This window comes from Lutra lutra, chromosome X, assembly GCF_902655055.1.
Source record: "Lutra lutra chromosome X, mLutLut1.2, whole genome shotgun sequence".
NCBI classification, from domain to species: Eukaryota; Metazoa; Chordata; class Mammalia; order Carnivora; family Mustelidae; genus Lutra; species Lutra lutra.
Window position 1 is genome coordinate 85,016,068 of NC_062296.1, and position 20,476 is coordinate 85,036,543.

General features: G+C 38.2%; 1 protein-coding gene across 6 annotated transcripts in view; it reads right to left on the bottom strand.

Moving 5' to 3' along the window:
• Positions 1-20,476, bottom strand: part of CDKL5 (cyclin dependent kinase like 5) — a 230,213-nt gene that overhangs the window by 74,172 nt on the left and 135,565 nt on the right. For all 6 annotated transcript variants that reach the window (XM_047715638.1, XM_047715640.1, XM_047715635.1 and 3 more), the window contains 2 exons: positions 14,639-14,684; positions 4,000-4,136 (listed from right to left, as the gene is read on the bottom strand). In XM_047715638.1, coding sequence (XP_047571594.1) covers positions 4,000-4,136; positions 14,639-14,684 — 183 coding nt within the window. The remainder of the gene's footprint in view (positions 1-3,999; positions 4,137-14,638; positions 14,685-20,476) is intronic.

Below are 20,476 nucleotides of genomic sequence, written 5' to 3' on the forward strand. Positions count from 1 at the left end.
ATGCAATCAGTACAAAAATTAAGACAGGCCAGAAAATCTTGCTGAAATAAACACTGACAGACTCCCAACAAACCAAGTTCTGAAACTCTTAGTCTGGAGTCTAAAATTCATGTAAAATTTTTTTATTAAGTAGAAAATCCACTTAACCAGTCTCCACTGAATTTCCAGATTAACCACCCATTTCCCATTGCCTCTGTAGGTACAATACTAAGGTCCACAGCATGATTAGAGTTTATTGTTTGTAGACGACCATCTAAGAAAGCAGGTCTCAAAGTAGGATCTGTCGATCTCTTGGGGGTGGTTACCAGATCTTGCAGAAGGCCCATAAAGTCAAAACTATATTCATAGCAACACTCAGCTCGTTGGCTCTTTCACTGTTTGTATTTACACCGATGACTCAAAGCAAGGATGGGTGAACTGGGGGCACCTTAGCATAAATCAATGCTACACGCTCGCAGTTTAAAAAAAATAAAAAGACGAAAAGCCAGTTTTAGTTAAGGATGTCTTTCTTTGATGAAGCAGTAAAATTATTGCTTGTATTAAATTTCAACTTTTGAGTAGGTGTCTTTTTAGGAATCTATATGGTAAAATGAAGAATACACACAAAGCACTTCTGTTACATAACAAAGCAAGATGGTTGTCTTGAAGAAACTCACTTGCGTGATTGAGCTGCAAGCTCAACTAGCTGCTTTTGGCAGAACACCGTTTCTTACTTGAAAGAATGACCCACAACCATATTTATGTTAACGGTAATCGGATTATTATTGTTATTCCTAAATGAATTAATAATTTATATTGCTCAGTTTTGACTCATAATATGATAAATATTAACAGATAAAACCCACATATATAATAAGCTCTAAGGCTTTCCAATAATGTTAAGAGTGTTGGAGTTGTAAGACCAAAGAGTTCGAAAACCTGCTTGCACTAACACAACCTCACAGTTTTGTTCCCACCAGTTGAGCTGCATACACACAATCAGTTGTTTGTTTATAACACTCTCATACCTATTTATAACCGATGCACTTGTTATTTTAATACAATTAAATATCATATAAACCAATGAAATAATGTCTTAAATAAAGAGTTGCTGTTTATCAGAAAACAAAGTTTAATACTTTGGAAAGACTTAAGGAAAGCCACTAAACATACTGCTGCCTCATCAAATGTGAGCGCAACCGTAAACGCCGGCAGGGGACAGTGGTGATGCGATAAGGATTCTGCACTGAGACTGCTTCATAATACTTTTAAGTTTTGCGTCACTTTAAAGATGCTCTCACAGGCTATCAGAGTTGTTGCATTGTGGGTATGATGTACTTAAGAAAGACTCATCAGAACTCCAATAAGAAGACAGATACTCGAAAGGCCCTGACCCTACCCCAAAGAGTAGTAAATGAACATACATTGATATATTTTAAGTTAAAATGTCTGAAGTATGTATGCATCATTTTTTAATGATTCACCACTTAAACTGCCATTTTCAATTAACAAATGCATAGGAGGTCCAAATGAGGAATAAGACGGTTTTGCAATATAGAAAATAAACTTTATGTCTCATTTCATATTACACTCTAAATTCAGTGGCTGGGAAGAATGTCCCTCAATATTCATTCTTCCTTTAACCCACAGTAATACAATTTGTAAGTGGATGCACAGGTGTTCAGAATGAAGAGTACATTTCCCCTCTGCCTTGCAGCTAGGGTGGCTATGAAACTAAATCCTGGCCGATGGAATGTGACAGCTGGAGCTTAATCTTGACCTTGAGAACAAGGGCAACATCTCAGGGGCGGTAGAGCAGAAAGGCAGACGAAACTAGGTCTCCTATGGCTACAGAGCAGAGTCACCATACCAGGTACCACCTACCTTTGTATTTATATGTGAGGAAGAAGGAAATATCTATTTGTTCAAGCCACTGTCGTCCTGTATCTCTAACAACCCCCTACCTTTGAGAGCATCACTTTCCTGCCCTCTTGAGACTCTATTAATCGTTAGGCACTGCCACTGATGGGAGGTCACCTTCCACCGAAAAACCACAGGGTCAGGGCAAGAACCCAGGCCTAGAGGGACACATATGGGAGCTCTGGGAGCAGCCCTGCCACTTAACAGCAAAGAGATCTCAGACATACAAACTGGTACACAGAGGTGATTTCCCCATTTGTTCCTATTAAATTGTTATTAATCGTGAACTACCACCCTGAGCAGAACAGAAATTTAAAAAAGACAAACTGAAATAGATCTGTCAGAATTTCATTATTTGGCAGTGAAAACTGCAAACTGCACGATTATTCTTGACAACTAAAATATAATATAAAGAGTTTCTGATTTTTACAACAGTCCTTTTTTATAACTTTTTGAGAAGTATTAAATTTCAGTTTAATTTTGGTGGGGAAGGTCCCTTAGGAAAATACCTAAATTGACACAGGAAAAGAAACCTTAAGGGGCGCCTGGGTGGCTCAGTCGCTTAAGCATCTGACTCTTGATTTCGGCTCAGGTCATGGTCTCAGGGTTGTAGGATCAAGCCCCGTGTCAGGCACCACGCTATGAGTGCAGCCTCTCTCTCTCTCCCTCTTCCCCTACCCACCCCATCAAAAAAATAAAGATCTGTCGTCACTTAAAAAAAGAAGAAAAAGAAAAAGAAACCTTTAAGCAGATTTTGGAAAAGATACATAGAATAGTGTTTTAAAATGACAGAGAAACTTATAATACTCTTCAAGTTTTGCTTGAAATGAAGTTACTATGTCTATTTACTTTCATTAGAAAAATAATTTGTGAAGGCTGAATTAAGTCAAAAGCCACATTCCTGGTCCATCATCTTGGCAACATTGCTTTCTATTTTGTAATGGTGATGGTAGTGATGACACTGTCATTTATGGCACAGAAAGCAGCTGGTAAACATAAGTCTCTCCAGTCTTCACCTTCTTCAGAAAGCCTCATTTTATAATTTAGAAATTTCTCATTTTATCATGCACATTCCTAAAAAGACATGTACTCCAGAAGTGAAATTTAATAAAAGTAATAATTTTTCCTGTTGTTTTGGCAACAGGAAATCCGGAGCCACATACTCATTCATCAAGGAAACCTCTAAAAGGTCCACCTGGCTCCAGTTTATTCTTGTTAAGGTAATTATTTCAGTTTTGGACAATAACCAACCACTGTAGGGCAGCTGCTCTCAAAGAAATTCAAAGACATACGTATTGATCACTGTAGCATACACTTGCCCCTGGGCCACATATCATTAAAGTGGTCACTAATAGTTACCAATTTAAAAAAATTTAAAGCAAGGATCCTAACAACTGAACTGTGTATACTTTTCCACTTTTCTCCCATGCTTCCAATTCCTTAGGTGCGGCCGCATCTACCTCCTCATGCCTCACCTTATGCCTCCTGGCACATCTCTTTCCCTTAAAGCCAAAGCACAGGCAATTCACAAAAGGCTGCTCCATGAGCCCACTCATTCGCCACTCTAGGTCGGATTTAGGCAGCCATCCTATGCTGGCAGGCTGCCTTCCACACCTCTGTCATCCTAGGTCATCACTGTCAATTTACTTGTCTCTCTCTCAGAGGCCTTGCCTAGGTTTAACTTAAATGAACCAAGTCTAAAAATTACTTGTTGAACACAGATTCTAAGACATCAGAAGCCAAATTAATTCACTGTTGAAATGTAAGATGATCTCTGTAGAGTTAAATTACACAAAATACTTCAATACATTTCAGGGCTTCTAATGATTATGGGTAATAATTTCATTTTTAAAATACCAAGAGTTTGAGTACATTGACAAATCACACTAGATAATAATACTTCCTTGAATACTGCCAGAAACAACCCTAAATTAAAAAATCAGGCAGGGGCGCCTGGCTGGCTCAGTTGGTAGGGCATGCAACTCTTGATCTCAGGGTCATGAGTTCAAGCCACATGCTAGGTGTAGAGATTATTTTAAAACAATAAAATAAAAGTTAAAAAAATCAGGCAAATCTCCACACTATCAATTAGTGACTTACTTTTTCAACATACTCAAACACCAAGTACAATTTCCCCCTTCGACGAAAGGCTTCCTTCAGCTCCACGATGTTTTCCTGCTTGAGAGTACGAAGCATTTTAAGCTCTCGTAAAGTCGTTTCCTTGACTTCTTCATTTTCTAGAATGTAAACAATGGTGAATAGAGTAAAATTAAAGCTTTCAAGCTACTGTTCAAAAAATTCTAACAGTGAAAATATACCAATTTCCCTTTCCACTTGGAGTACTGCATAAGGAGTTCAAGGATGGAAGATTAAATATCACATTTTCTTGTTGAAAGGATCAAGAATTAGCATCTTACAGAAGAAAAGGCTTACTTGACCAGCATGCACCTAATTTTCTGCTTGTGTTTTCTTATACTCTGTATTGCAAAGTGTATGTATGAATACATACCGACAGATATGACGTATAAATCCACTGTCCTTTTCATTCTAACACTACACACTGAGAAAGAAGGAGTTTAAGAGGGTAAGAAGGAATCAGCTCTATCAGTGTGCAGAGGAGCCTCTATGCAGTATCTGTTGCAGCTGATGTTTTTAACTTTGGCCTGTAGTTTTGGCTTAAAAGAACATTTTATTCTTCAGGCTGCATGCGAGTCACCTCACTAAGCAGAGGTCACATACCAGGCACCCACAGTGCAGCTCACAGTCAAGTTGCAGAGATTTCTAAGAGTGTCTGATCTCTCTGAATAGCAGCTGCTATAGGTTCCTGCTGTCTTCCCGTGGCATGTCCATCTGTCCATCCCAGATGGTGTAGCTGTACTGGGATGTAGAACTTACGCTGAACCAATACAGCCTCCCATATCGTCAACTTCACCCATGATAGCCCCCACAGGCATGGAGAAGGACGGAAATCACATTAACTCTAATGGATGAATTGGCAGGGGAGAAGGAAAGGAATACTTTATTTTAAAAGAGTTTTTACGATACCTTCAGATTTAGCCCAGAAATTCTAACTACCATGTTCACATATACACATATAGGTGTGCACACACACAAGACTACGGTTCATAATCCTTTATCTCCAACTTCAAAAATCAGTCTATGGAAGAGATTATGCTGAGTGAAATAAGTCAAGCAGAGAGAGTCAATTATCATATGGTTTCACTTATTTGTGGAGCATAACAAATAGCATGGAGGACAAGGGGAGATGGAGAGGAGAAGGGAGTTGAGGGAAATTGGAAGGGGAGGTGAACCATGAGAGACTATGGACTCTGAAAAACAATCAGAATTTTGAAGGGGTCGGGGGTGGGAGGTTGGGGGCACCAGGTGGTGGGTATTGTAGAGGGCACGGATTGCATGGAGCACTGGGTATGGTGCAAAAATAATGAATACTGTTATGCTGAAAAAATAAAAAAAATTTAAAAAAAATCAGTCTAAAAACTGAACACGTCTTCCAAGTTTATGGCAAATCTCCTCAGAAGTAAAACCTGAACTGACACGAGACCACTTATATTCTTTGTTTAGCCCACTTAGTATGTGGGATACGTTTATTTTATGTAAAATATGTTTACTTTAGAAATAGTACCTGATTACAAGGTGCTAAAGTAGCATGCCATATTTTCATTCTAAAACCCCAAAGTTATAAATTCTAAAACACATTTGTCCCCAAGGTTTGGGGTCATAGTCAAAATCCTAGCTTGAGAGTCTAAGTTTTGTGAGTCTCAGGTTCAGTCATATCTAACCTCCCTCAGGTTCAGGGAAGAAGAAAATGGAGTTTGGGGATTAAAGTGAGAAAGATGAAAATGTCTTCTAGAGACAAATGCTTCCTAAGCAAGATACACAAGAGAAAAGGGGCTGAATCTTCCCTCCAAATGGGGGAGGGAAGATTCTAAATCAGGAGCCAGGAGTACTTTTCAGATTATTTTCTATCCCAGCCCATTTCTCAGCCTCTGTTCAAACTGAGTTTCAAGAATAAAGAGATAGTAATAAAAACAGGGGCTTTGTAGCACCACAGTATCTGTAATAAACAGGGAACATAAAGTCAACACTCCTTTGAGAACGGTTACACAAGTGAAATATCCTCCTTATTTCAGCAGAAACAACTGTTGGGGAATGCTGGAGCAGAGATTAGAAAAGGACAGATAAAGATACTGCCTATCAGAAAGCAAGAACTAGCAGTACCAAGGCCAACAGTGGCATAAGCAGTGAGCCAGCCCAGTCCACACCAGTGGGGAGGGGGGTTAACGGGGAACTGAGGACTCACAGCCGCCCTCCCCTAGCCCAGTCACGGGAAAAGAACGTGACACAGTGGGGGCCACCTGGCAATAGGGGGAATGTACGAGATGTGATCAGGGATTTCCCAAAGTGGCTTAGAGGATTGTGGAGGGACAGAGGTCCAGCTGTTTTGCAAACTGGGGCTAAGCCAGAGACGTGGTGTTCTGTGACTTTTAGAACTCTAAAACGTAGGGAACACTAAAAAGCCTTTAGTGTTATGAGGTAGGTTCACCTGCTTCTCCACTACCCCATCTGGTTTACTCTCAAGACTGGGGTTATCAAACTGAAGTTCACCTATCTCTAATACACAGAATGCCACACAGGTTTCAATACAAAGCAAACAATCTTCTAACAAGGCAATAACTCAATACAGACAAGTACACTGATTACTCATGACCTGGTTCCTGTCTGCTTTTCCATCCCCATCTCATGTCCTTCCTTCCCCTCCCTCACCTTAGTCTTTCAATTCCCAAAATAGCTCCAACGTTACTCTTTCGAGCTTAGGGCCTTTGAACTTGTTCCCTCTGCCTGGAACTGACATTCTACAACTCAGACTCCTTACAGGGCTGGCTCCTCTTCGGGTTTCAGTTTAAATAGTGCTCCTCACAAGCTTTACCCAGATCACTAGACCAAAGCAGGCTTCCATCCCTATTATTCCTTATCATTCTACTTTGAACTTTTCTTTCACAGACCTTCTCACCATTTTTATTTATAGATTGTTTTGCTTACAGGCGGCTACCCCTGCTAAACTAAGAGCTCTCAGAGGACAGGCCCAAGTTCTGCTATTCAACAATACACACTCAACCACCTAGAACTGCACCTGGCACAAAGAAGGGATCAATGAATACTTCTGACAAAAATGAGGAAATCTTCACTCGTATGTGGCTAGCTCTCATTCATGGGAGGCAGCAACGTGATGGCAAGCAAGAGGCACTTCGTCCTCTCAGTTTTTTTTTTTTATTTGACAGAGAGAAATCACAAGTAGGCAGAGAGGCAAGCAGAGAGAGAGGAGGAAGCAGGCTCCCCGCCGAGCGGAAAGCCCGATGTGGGGCTTGAACCCAGGACCTGGGATCATGACCTGAGCCGAAGGCAGCGGCTTAACCCACTGAGCCACCCAGGCGCCCCTGTCCTCTCAGTTTTGAGTACAATGCTTTCCATCTTTTCTCTAGAAGGTTGAGAAGGGCAGCTTTTCAGGCAGGAAGACAAACTAAATTCATTTTCCCCTATTCATCTCCATGCCTGGTTGTCTTCTGCAATATGTGATTATAAAATAGGGAGCTTCAAAAAAACTGAAAGGACTAAGGGTCAAGAACACATATATATTTAACCATTCATTAACAACATCCGTAAGCTTTGCTGGAGCTGGGTACAAATGAATGTTGCAACTAAGTCAAAAGTAAATACAGCTGGTGTATCTTTTCTAGTCAAATGCTTGGTGAATTCTTGGCACCCAAAAAGCAACTGAAACAAGGGAGCTTTGTATTATTAGCAACTTGGGGCAGTTTCATTTTGCGAACAGATAGAGCCACCTCAGAATGGCTAAAGTCGAACGGCTTTAGAAGGAACCCTGGAGTAGGATGTGGAAGACCTGCAGTTTGGATCCTGTTAATGAACCAACACTGTGAAATGTGATGTTGGGCAAGCCACTTAACTTTTCATTCATAAAGTAACTAAGTAAATGGGCACCCTCCCCACCCACACAGACCCTAAAAAACAATCCCATGGCTTTTTCCAAATCTAATAACCAATGATTTCTTTCCATTAAAATCTCATTAATTATGAGCATAAACCTCCCTGGATTTTGCTACTCTATGATATAGACATCATTCAAATCTATACCAACTCTACATAAAAATGGCTAAAGAAAGAGAAATGAATCTTTGAAAAGCAGCTCACAAAATCACCTAGCATATGGGGCCCAAACCACCTCATTTGAGCTGCCTGTCTATTTTAGGAAATGAAGGCTTCTCTAATGTATGCCTGTCACAGATATTAAAAGTTGAAGCAAGCACTTTGGCACTAAGAATGTAATGAATGGGAACAGGCAGGAAGTGGAGTTACTAATTCCCTAAGTGCAAGCAAAATGCACACTCTTCATTACTTGGTCTATCCTATTATTTTTGTTTCTTTGAGTACTTTCAAGGCTCCTGGCCTACCCTGTACTTGGACAAAACTGTGACACTAAATGATGAGATAATGGGGAAAAGCAGTACACATTGTACGTACACATGCTTCTCACCTCAGGTTCAGAAAGCAGCCAAGCTCTTCAGCGAGGCATTGTTTAAAAGTGGTAGCACAGCCTACTGCCAGGAGCACAAAAATCCCTACCTTCCAGTTGAAATAATCCTGCAGATTCTTTATTTAGGCTAGGCTTTCTCCAGTTTACAAATGAAGAAACCACATCTAGAAAGAGTAACTTCCTCAGGGTGAGTGAAGGGAATGCCACACTGAGTAGAAGACAGGGACGTAGGCAACATGGTATAAGGCAGTGAGCAAGCTTTAGAGAACGAGTCCGAACACCCAAGTTCAGGTCTGCACTCTGCTACTGCTTAGCTGAGTGGCAAAGCAACATGGTATGTGTTATGAGTAGAAGAAAAACTCGACAAAGATCTTGAGGTCTGCATCTTTCCCAGTTAATTACATACTACCTGTGCAGGTTTGGGCCTGGATTCCTTGGCTGTAAACCGGAGCTGGACTTTTCCTAGATGATTCTGAAGGTCCTTCCAGCTCTAAGACCTGGTGCTTCCATGCAAGTCCTACTTATGTACATGTCAATGGACCTGGTCCTCAGTTACCAGTGAGGGTGTATGGCTTAGTACAGGCAGCAAGTCTGACAATGTTAGATAAATTCTTTGGAGTGATGATTAAATGGCAGGGTAGAAAAAGGACAGTAAATAAGAAAGAAACAAAGAACTAATCCACTTTTAGCTCACCAGTCAGACAAGTTAACACACTAAAAATCAAGAAGGGAGATTCACTAAAGTAAAAGAAAACAATTTTTAAGGAAGAAAAAAAAAAAACACAGGAGTGAAAGAAATGCAAAGTAAGTAATAGAGAAAAATCTAAAGATGAGCAGAAACTCTATTGTAACTCTATTTTTAAGGAACTGTGGGCTCAGAAAAGAAATCCAGAAATAGCTGTAACCTACTTTATGAAATCACAAACCTGACATTCTTGTATAGCCAAAAAGGCCCCCCAAAATGGACTTTTAAGTCCTTTTAAGTCCTTCCTACAAAGGAGGAGGAAAAAAGCCAACCCATCTTTGTGCAAAACCGTAAGGGTACCGTATTTGAGTCTGGTTGCCCTGACTAAAGAAGGAATACTGCCCAAGAAAGTAATTAACTTGGCCAAGGGGTCTGAATGGCAGTACTGCTACCATATATACAAAAAAAAAAAAAAAAATCCTTAAATCTTCAGCAATGAAGACTGGGTAAAGCACAAAAGAAATTTATTAAATTATGAAAGGTGCAAATGTTCATCAAATCCTAGAAGAATCCCTGAAGCTTAAAAGAGTTCCATTCTGGACATTAAAAGAAGTGTGGTGAAATCACGACTAGCCAGAATGCTTAAGCTTAGTTAACTGAATTCTCTGTTTAACCAAAGGTAGGAAAGTTTGTTTTAAGGCCTCTCTTATAGAGAAATCTGGTTTCTTAATTTAAGGACCAAAGACTATGAACTCTTATTTTGTACCATTATACAAAATGAGAGCAGAGTTTCCTCAATCCAGAGATCAGGATAGAGCTTTCTAAAGTCTGGGTAAAAATAAGGATGAAATAAAATGGAGGAAGGAAGGGATGACCAATTAAATATTTTCTCATGTTTAAAAAGAATAAAATGTCCATTCCAAGAGAAAAAATATTTATCTACAGAAAAGATAAGCAGGATATGAAATGCAAGCCATTTTATTTGATATAAAAGTAGAGGCACAACCTATATTCCATCTTAACTATGGACTACCATACAGCTCCCTGAGAATCAGCCTCCTTGCCACATAGCAAGGCCCAGTGACCCTCCTGAACCCATCACCTGTACTTTTAGGGAAAGACTAAAAAGTCCTAAGAAGCAAAAGATGTTGTCACACCAGAAGATCCAAAGGTATGTCAAAAATAATTCCTAGATCACAGGACCTTCTCAAGTAAAATATGAACACACAATGTTTATAATTCTTGTTAATTCAAATCTATCGAGGCTAAATCATGGCTACTGGATTATTCACTAACTTGAGGATGGCAGACATTTGTATAGGTGTGTGCATGAGAATGATCCTTCAACAGTGACAGAAGATTATCATCTGAACATCAAATCTCATTGTACAAAATTTGAGTTATAGGAAGGGTAGATGAATTAGGCTAAATTTATCATTATACATAGTCCAAAAAATATCTTTCATCTGAATCATTTCTAGTAACTCTTTGGTCTGTGGTCATTTTTCGTCTTCTCGGAAAATCCAAATACTAAATAGAACTAATTCTATGAAGGCTCCTGGATGATTAGGTGTTTATAGCTAATGTTTCTCTGTGAGAACTTACATTAATAGAAAACTCACAGGGGCACCTGGGTGGCACAATCAGTTAAGCGTCTGACTCTTGGTTTTAGCTCAGGTCATGGTCTCATGGGTCATGAGATCAAGCTGTGCTTTGGGTTCTGTGCTAGGCTCAGAGCCTGCTTAAGATTCTCTCTCTCCTTCTCCCTCTGTCCCTCCCCACCACTCAGATGTGTGTGCGTGCTCTCTCTCTTACAAAAAAATTAACTGAGGGGCACCTGGATGGCTCAGTGGGTTAAAACCTCTGCCTTTGGCTCAGGTCATGATCCCAGGGTCCTGGGATCGAGCCCCACATCGGGCTCTCTGCTCAGCAGGGAGCCTGCTCCCTCCTCTCTCTCTGCCTGCTTCTCTGCCTACTTGTGATCTCTGTCTGTCAAATAAATAAATAAATAAAATCTTTAAAAAAAATTAACTGAAACTCTACATTGATGATAATGAATAAAGAAGCAAAAGTCATCAAAATAAAAAATATATTAACTAATGAAGAGATCTCAGATAAAAATGTCATCACTCACACAAGTCCTCCACTTTAACATGAGTTTGCATCCCCACCCAGTATGTCAGTCTTAAGGAAAATCATAGACAAAAGACACTGATAATGATCTGATGGAGTTCTAACAGCTAGTAACTGGAGAATAAAAAACTGACTAGGATGAAGACAGAGACATGGGGACAAAAATAAAGGGAAAACTGACAAAGCCCTTGGTGTATTTTTTTAATGAGCCTCTTTTTTTTTAATCTCCAAAAAAAGGTAACACTTGATTCTTTTTTTCTAAGGAACAGCAAATAGTTGCTATTATAATCCAAATTGTGTTAACTATAAGATAAAGTAATTTATTTTTATTATTTTTGTTCCATTTTACCAACTTAAAGTTCCAGTCTAACTTTTTATTTACTATTAAAGTTTGATTCTCATTTTAGATAGGATAGATAGATAGATATTATCCTGGGATAACAAGAACAGCTTGAATTAAATAGTGGTCTACCTTAAAATGTACTTTCAAAAACATTTTATACAAATTTGTGGATAAATATGAATTTAATAAGAAAATAGGAGATGATCACAATCTTTTAAAGCTAATAGAAGATAATATATACTCTCACAAAATATCCCTTGATATTATCAGTATGAGAATACTTGACTAGCCTGAATGCAAATCAGACCAAGTTCAGATTCTATTTCAGTGTAAGCGTTTTTATAGGATTATTTCATGATCTTCACAAAGATTTTTAAACACTGGGTTTAGAACATTCACTATCACAATAACAGCAGAATATTTTTAGAGTAACTAATAAATGAGATTAATGAGAACTATATGACAATAAGGAATTATGATGAAACTCTATTTTTTTTTAAAGATTTTATTTATTTATTTGACAGAGAGCAAGATCACAAGTAGGCAGAGAGGCAGGCACAGAGAGAGAGAGAGGGGAAGCAGGCTCCCCGCCGAGCAGAGCCACTGAGCCACCCAGGCGCCCTGAAACTCTATTTTTATTAGAACTGTCCTGACTGAAATTTAAGCTAATCAAATGGTTCAGAATTAAGTGATTGCCATAGGGGTTGAATGGACATTCCCATCTGTACTGAACTATTTATGTGCACTTCACATTCCAGAAGGGCTGCTCACCACACACGTTCCCTTAGTTCTATTATGGGTGGGTGATAAGGCTGCATGTCCCTGAGCTATGGTAACTGATAATGGTCTGGCAGAGATGAGAGCAGAGGGGATTCATGCTTTGTCAGCACACAGAAATGAAGGCTGATCAAATGTTTTATATAACGTCTAGACTATTCATAGACTTTCTGGATGCCACAGCTAGAAACAATGTCTCTTGTCTCAAAATTACTCAAATTCATTCAGGCACTGACTGCTTTCTACTCCGTTTTACTGCTATTTTTTTTTTTTTTAAACAGGTCTTAATTCTACCAAGCTTCCTGAAATTACACACACCTGACTTACCTTCATGTCTCTTACAGCATCTGGCTCAGTGCTCAGTAAATCTCAACAGATATGCTACTGATTACCACTCTGAAGGTATCAGGTACAAACACATGGTTTAACTGAAGCTAAGAATTGGTATGCACAGAACAGGGATTGTGAAGAATATGGCACCTTAGTTTTTTTTTTTCCTTGTTGTTTTGTTGTTGCTTTGTTTTGTTTTGTTTTTTTGTTTTTAAAGCAATGGCATACGTGACCTAGATTGTACTGCCTTTCAAAAAGTTCATGACAATTGTTATTTTTGGTGGTAACCGATGCTTGACGATGTGCCTTACAAGATGAATGCACAGCCAGAAGTCTTTACACGAAGGCAAAGGTTATGCTTTGATCTACTGTTGCAACCACTCTTTTTAGTAGATCACTATTTGTCTCTTGGCCACCTGTGGTTAGCCCAAAGCCACTGCTCAAAGAGCTCATTGCCAATGGTCTCAGAGTGGACTGGCCTGGGGCTATTGTTTCCTATTGGACTACAGGTACATCATTTGGAGCAGATTTTTTTTTCTTTACAACAAGCTAAAAGCATTTTTTTTTTTTTTTTAAATTATTGCCTTCTCTTTAAGGCTGGCAAGACAATGGCTGCTAAGGGTTTCCCGGATGATGTGATGTGCTCCACATAACCAGAACATCAGAGGTGGGTTCTATCAAATACTACTGAATCTACCCCAGGACTTTATTAGTGAGCTCTTTTTGTTATTTAATGTTTGCTAAGTGTCTAAAGTAGGAGTGATGAAACTGTTCACAAACATAGAGGCTGGTGTCTTCCAGTACTTAGTCAATGTGTGCTGATGGAGGTAGGCTATGACTGCTATTGTCATACTTCCATTAGATAGGAAAGTTAATGCTATGCTGGTCCTCTTAGCACTACTTTTCACAAAGCAAGTTATGATTCAGTGGTAAAAAATCAATGTCACATTGATGCTACAAATAGGCACTTATGTGCATTTATATGAGCAGGAAAGAACAGAAAATGAAGAAACTCACGTTAGGATAATAGTTTTGTGACATTTTTGCTTCAGTTATATATAGGATGTTCTGTATGTGGATACTGGATCAGAATGTAAAAAAAAAAAAATTCTGTGGGTCTCTGTAGAAAAATTTGGGAAAATGCTGCCTAGAGCTTCTGAAAGGCCATGTGTGCCTTCATGGTAAATTTCTCTACTTGTCTATCTTTAGGCGACCAATAGTCTAGACTTAAAACCTAATGACTACTGAGATGCTTTATTTATTTATATTTTATACATTACTTTCTTTTTAATGTTTTATTTAAAATTTTCTTGCCCAGCATAGGGTAATTTTAATACTCCATCTGAAATGGTCTGGACGTAACCAAGGACTCCAACTATGGAATTTCTTCTTGAAAAGCTTTTATTCTTCAAATGAGTTATTTTAAATATAATATCATTTTCTTCATACTACCTATATATCACTTATCCTTGTATTTCTAATTGCCTGGAAACCGGAGATCACAATAACCAATACCAAAGCCCTTCAAACAGCAATTACTACTTGTGTGAACTCACAAAAATATTTACTTCAAATTGGTCTTCTCATTTTAATAGTATTTAGGAATAGCATAAATAGCATGCCTTCTACTCAGCATCTGAAGCAAGATTTCCACAATGCTGACTGTTCCTTAAAATATAAGATAAATTTTCTAATATCATGAGATATGAAAAGATTCACACAGAAGGAGCCAAATGTTCCAAAGCAAAGTATGATAACAAATAAGCTATACTCGCTTTCTGAGATGGAGACTTTAAAATTTCAGGAACAAAGTCTAGTTAGCTAGATCCTATTTCTTCCACATTCTATTCACAAGGACTAAATACAAAAAGGAAAAAAAAAAATATATATATATATATACCTTCACTGTCCTTGAATTTCTTGATTGCCACAATTTCATGCGTTTCCTGCAAAGGAAAAAAGAGGCAGAAAGTCATTTCCCAGTGTTTTCGAAACCGGGAATCCCAATTGTCTGGGGGGTATATTCGGGGATAGAACAGCAAGAAACCAGAGAGTAAACAAACAGACCCTCTTCTTTCTCAGGCCCTCATTTCCTGGTTCCAAAATTCTCTTTCTTACCACCCTACAGACATTGTCAGAAAAGGAAAAAAAAATAATGGGGCGAGAGAAGGGGACCAAGAGAGGAGATTGGTGATAGACCATGGACAAACCAGAAGTGTCGATGTCTTGAGGCTACACAAAAATGCCAGGATGACTGACAATACAATATATCATTTGTTACTTCCATCTGAAACCCAGAGAAACATTTTAATTGGGCTTCTAGAGCAGAGAAAAGGCTTCTGCATTACTAGGTAGTTGATGGTAGTAGAATTCCTCTTGAAAGTCTCCTCCCTTCACTTAACTTTTTGTAACAAACCGATCTAGTTATTTTGCTCTCCTGAACAGAAGCAGTTTGTGAGCAGGACCCTACTTTAAACTGAAACATTTCAAAAAAATACAAGGGCTGGAAAGGAAATGGAAATGCTCAGAACTAAGTAAGCACCATGAGGTTAAATAACTCCTGTCTAATTCTGGTCTATAAAAGGAATAAAAAAAGCTTTTGGCAAAATAATATATAGATTCTTCAAAGCCAACATGTGATACAGGAAGGTCTTCTGAATAACTCAGGTCTGCTTTTTTTTTGTAGTGAAAGTGGGTATACTTTCAGAACTGTAGGAGCAAACCTTTAAATAAAAGAGTGTCCCCACATCAAAACAAAGTCTTTAAAAATGTACACAATAGCAGGCAATAATAAGGTACAAATCATTAACTTATTAAAAATAAACACTTCTCTTTAGTTTTTTATAGAAGCAAAGGGGGATCATGAAAGCAGTGGCGGGGTGGGGTGAGAAGTGACCATTTCTTAATTCTTATGCTCAACAACAAACCCTGAGTCATAACTAGGTCTGTAAAATCAAATCCTCTCTGTTTTTCATCTGCCCCTTTAAATAAGAAAATACCAGCTTTCATCTTTGTTATAGGAAAAAAAAAATTCATCTGAAAGTGCTATAGGCTACTGAGGAAAAAGGCTGTTAAGAGTATTACATTTTTGTTGTTAATGGAGGACTGATAGGATTGTAGAGTACAGACAGCTTCTGGGATATAATTTTTTTGTACTCGGACTTCCAGGTACTTTCTGATATTGGAAGTGTTTCCTTATTGGGAAGAAATAATGGCAAATTTAAATTGATATGGGGGATATCAGCTAGAATATTAGTACAGGTAGTAGCAGGTAAGTCTGCTAGGTATACTATGCCCTCTTAACACAGTGATAACCATTTTCTTACCCTGCTCCTTTTCAAAAGGCTAGCCAGCCACCGATGAATGGCATAAGATTAAGAACACTATCAGGAAACTTGGCTCCAGACACAAAGAGGCAGCATGATATGCATCCAGGAAGAGAGTAAAACTGCTCACATTTTGGGGCACCTGGGTGGCTCAGTCCATTAAAAGTCTGCCTTTGGCTCAGGTCATAATCCCAGGTCCCGATATCCAGTCCCATGTAGAGTCCTGTATCGAGCCCTGTATGGTGCTCCCTGCTCGGGGAGGAGTCTGCTTCTCCCTCTACCCCTACCCTCTCTCTAGTAAATAAAAATAAAATCTTACCAAAAAAAACAAAAAATGCTCACATTTCAGCTGAGACATCTTCCAAGTCATACCACCCAAGGCATTTTTTAAAATTTAAATTTAATTAACATACAATGTATTATTGGTTCCAGAGGTAGAGGTAATTCATCTGTCTTATAATACCCGGTGCTCATTACATCACATGCCAACACATCTTTTTATTGCATCCTAAATATTAACTTTGTCTGATTTTATAAAAGGTCTTGCTTAGTTTAAATTTGCCCAGGATAGGACTACAAATTTACATTTACTACAAACTTATTTACATCATCCTGAAGAAAGAAATTGATTAATTTCTGGCATCTCATAAATAGAATCCACTGTATAAAAGTTACCTGAAAATGGGTCAAATAAAATTAAGCATTTACTCTTTTATTTTTCCTTTCATCAATACCATGGAAATCCTGTCTCAACATACACACACATACACACACTCTCTCTTTCTCTCTCTCTCTCACTCAATACAGTTTATATATTTAAAGAATGAAACAAAACGGATGAAGTGTTCTACAAAAAACAACTCAATCTTTAGTGGAAACTACATGCATTTAAGAGCAGAAGATGCTGGAAAGAATTTAACATTTTACTTTTATTCAAACTGCTTAAAAATAATGTAAATTCATTATATAAAACATAAAACATAAAAGGCATAATAACCCTTGCTAGCATTTTGGTTTATTTTTTCCCAGTAAATTTTTCTCAAATTGGAACAGTAGTATTTGTATACAATGTTATATGTTTTTATTTCACTTGATATTGTAGGAGATACATTTTAACCTGTCATTAAGTAATTTTAAAACAATTATTTTTAATGGACTGTTATTTAACTGTCAATACTTGAACATCTGCATCTTTATTTCCATAGAGTAAATTCTGCAGGTGATATATCTGGGTCCAACAGTATGAACATTAAAGGCTCCTAATACTGCCAAAACAAATAGACAAAAATATATCATCTCACGGTTTCCTTCAGCAATATATAAGAACACCCACTCTATAACCATAACCAGTAGTAAATAAAATCACTGAAAAGAGTCTTCAGACATCAGTGAGGTCAGAGAAGTTTTATTCTATCAACTGGTAAGTGGAAAAAAAGTCCACTAAGCTTAATATTTTTCTTGATGATTCATGGATGTGAACCTGTTGCCAAATTTTGTTACAAATTATCTTCCCCAGATTGTTGTGGTCATTAAATTATTTAGGGTTTGGTTGTTGTTGAATGTAACTTATAATTACACATTTATTGATTTGTTTATGGTCACATTTATTGATATATGCCTTTATGTCCACTACTTTTGTGTTCAAAGTCCTTACTTAGCCTGAGTATGGTTAATATTCATACACATTTATTTATTATTAAAAGATTTTATTTATTTATTTGACAGAGAGATCACAAGTAGGCAGAGAGACAGGCAGAGGGGGAGGGGGAAGCAGGCTCCCTGCTGAGCAGAGAGCCCTACACGGGGCTCAATCTCAGGACCCTGAGATCATGACCGGAGCTGAAGGCAGAGGCCTAACCCACTGAGTCACCCAGGCGCCCCTCATCCACCTTTATGTCTCAATATTTAAATGATTTAATTCCTTTCCTTAATCTTTATCTACCTGTCATTTAATATATGATATGGTGAAGGAATCTGTATTTAATATAATTCTAAATGCTGAATCAACTTTCCCAACACTCTTTACCATGGATTTTTAGTTCTTTGTTGTATCTTAGCATTCTTACATATATACTCGATTTTCTTTCAGAGCTTTCTAGTTTAGTCTACATGATTGATCTGTTGATTCTTATGTTAGAACCAACTTAAATTATTGTGACTTGGTTTATTTATTTTTATTTAAGAGACAGAGAGAGCACACATAAGAGGGGAAGGGAAAAGAAAGGGGAAAGAATCTCAAGCAGATTCCACATGCTGAGCTCTACATGGGGCTTGATCCCACAACCCTGAGGTCATGACCTAAGCTGAAACCAAGAGTCGAACGAACACTTAACTGACTGAGCCACCCAGGTGCCCCTACTGTGATCTGTTCTAAATTCATCTGGATCCCTGTAAAGTTGTGTCACTGCAAAGCCCTGGAAAGTGCCGTTCACATCATAGACATTGTAGGTTTGTATGTTTATTGAAGCAACCTTCCAGCACATAGGAGTAAAAAGTCTATAACAAAATCCATGTACTTCTTCTTCTCCATATACTTTCTTCTCTTTCTAAGAGGGAGAAAATGGAGTCTGAGGCCCATTTGATTTTTGTTCCAACATATGTAACTTTGTTTCTGCCTAGATCCTATTAGGGCTTTTCCTTGGAATAAAAATTTTAAATTACCAGAATATACCTAGAAGAGAGTGGGGGGGGGTGTTGAACTAATATTATCTGGAAATCAATGAAATTAGAAAAATTTTCTTCTAGCAACCTTAAATGTTGTTTCTACACCTGTTTTCCTAGTATTTTTCACTAGAAACCTTGTAACTTTTAGATTTGCTCTCTCATTGTTGCTTTGTATGTTTTATTCACTACTGTGTAAGTGCCTAGAACAGCAGGCACATAGTAGGTTCAGTAAGTATTTCATGAGTGAATTAATCAAAACTGCTACATCAAATTTGTTCTTTTATTTCCTCCATTTTAGGTTTCTCTATCATCCTATTTCAGTTGACTTAGACTTCAATTTTTGCCTTGTTTCAGCTTGCTCTCACTATAGAGGTCATATCCTCCTGGCTCTCCTTCAGAAGACTGCATCTGCTTGTTACAAAAAATCATTTTTAGAACTATGAGTTGCTTCTAAATCTTCAGAGCAGTGTTTTCTTTATCTTCCCATGTCTTTTCATAGGGTACACGTCCCTACCCCCTGCTTTTTTTAAACTCATCCCTACTAAGATTGGAAGAGATTCACTAGGTCTGGCACCTGAAAGGCTAGTTGGGGTTTTTCAGCCACTGGGGCTTCAAATGCTGTTTGATGCACCTGAGACCAAGGGTCAAAACCTGGATTCCCAGCAAATTTGTTCTCATTGGGTTGGCTGGGCTGAGGCTGAATCACCTGTGCAGAGCTGTGAGAATAAGCTGTTTGCTGAACCCACACTTCCTAGCACATCCTGTTCCCACTCCTCTACATTCACCACACCTTGCCAAGGGGGTCTGTGAATCCTAGGCTGCAACTTGCTGCTTCCAATCCTTCTCTGTTTTTTGCCATACTGTATTTGGGGTGCTTAGTCTCTGAAAAGATCTGGCAATACAGGTGCTGATGTGGGTTAGTTGGGGGACAGAGAACTCCAGCTCCCTCAGGGTCAAATAATAGCACCATGAGATGGCTGCCTGTGTCCAGCTCCAGTGGGCGTGGGTCCCACCAAGCCTTTTGCTACTTCATTTTGACAGTTTGCCCTAGCCTGGCTCAGAAAGTAGAATAAGGAGCATGATGTTCAAGGCTATATTTTTCAATCCATATCCTGACTTTGCCAACAATCTTCAATTTTTAGTTTCTTCATTTACAGAAATTTCATGAGCTTTTTGGCTTTTTTTTTTTTTAATCTCTTCATGGGTATTTAATGGAGAGGTAAGAGATGACACACCAAGGTTTATTACTTGTACTACCACCCTGAGATGCTACACATAATATGGGTGTAGACAAAGAAGAAAAATACATGAAAAATAGCTCTAAAGAACTGTGTTTTAAATTCAATTTATTCACAAAAGCTTGCCATTGCCCCCACAACGTCTGCAACAGAATGTCACCAGCTGTAGTCAGCGTGATAGGCATAATTTTCTACTTGTTTCAGTATCTTACTTTGTTTAAACAGTGAGTTAGTTAAAAGCGGACATTTTGAACAACAAACTAAGGATGTGCTAAAAATATATAAGTAAACCATTAATGATAATTCCATACCTCACCCTTAATTTTGACTCAAAATTGAAATTATATTATTTTGGAATGCAAAAAGATAGAGGCTCCTAAATTGTGCTGCTATCTCCATGTGTGAACAAGCTATATCAAGGCATTTAACATTTACCAAAATAAATTTCCTCAGCTGAAAAAAAAAAAAAGATTAGAAAGAGAATGAAAAATAAATTTTATGAGTAGTAAA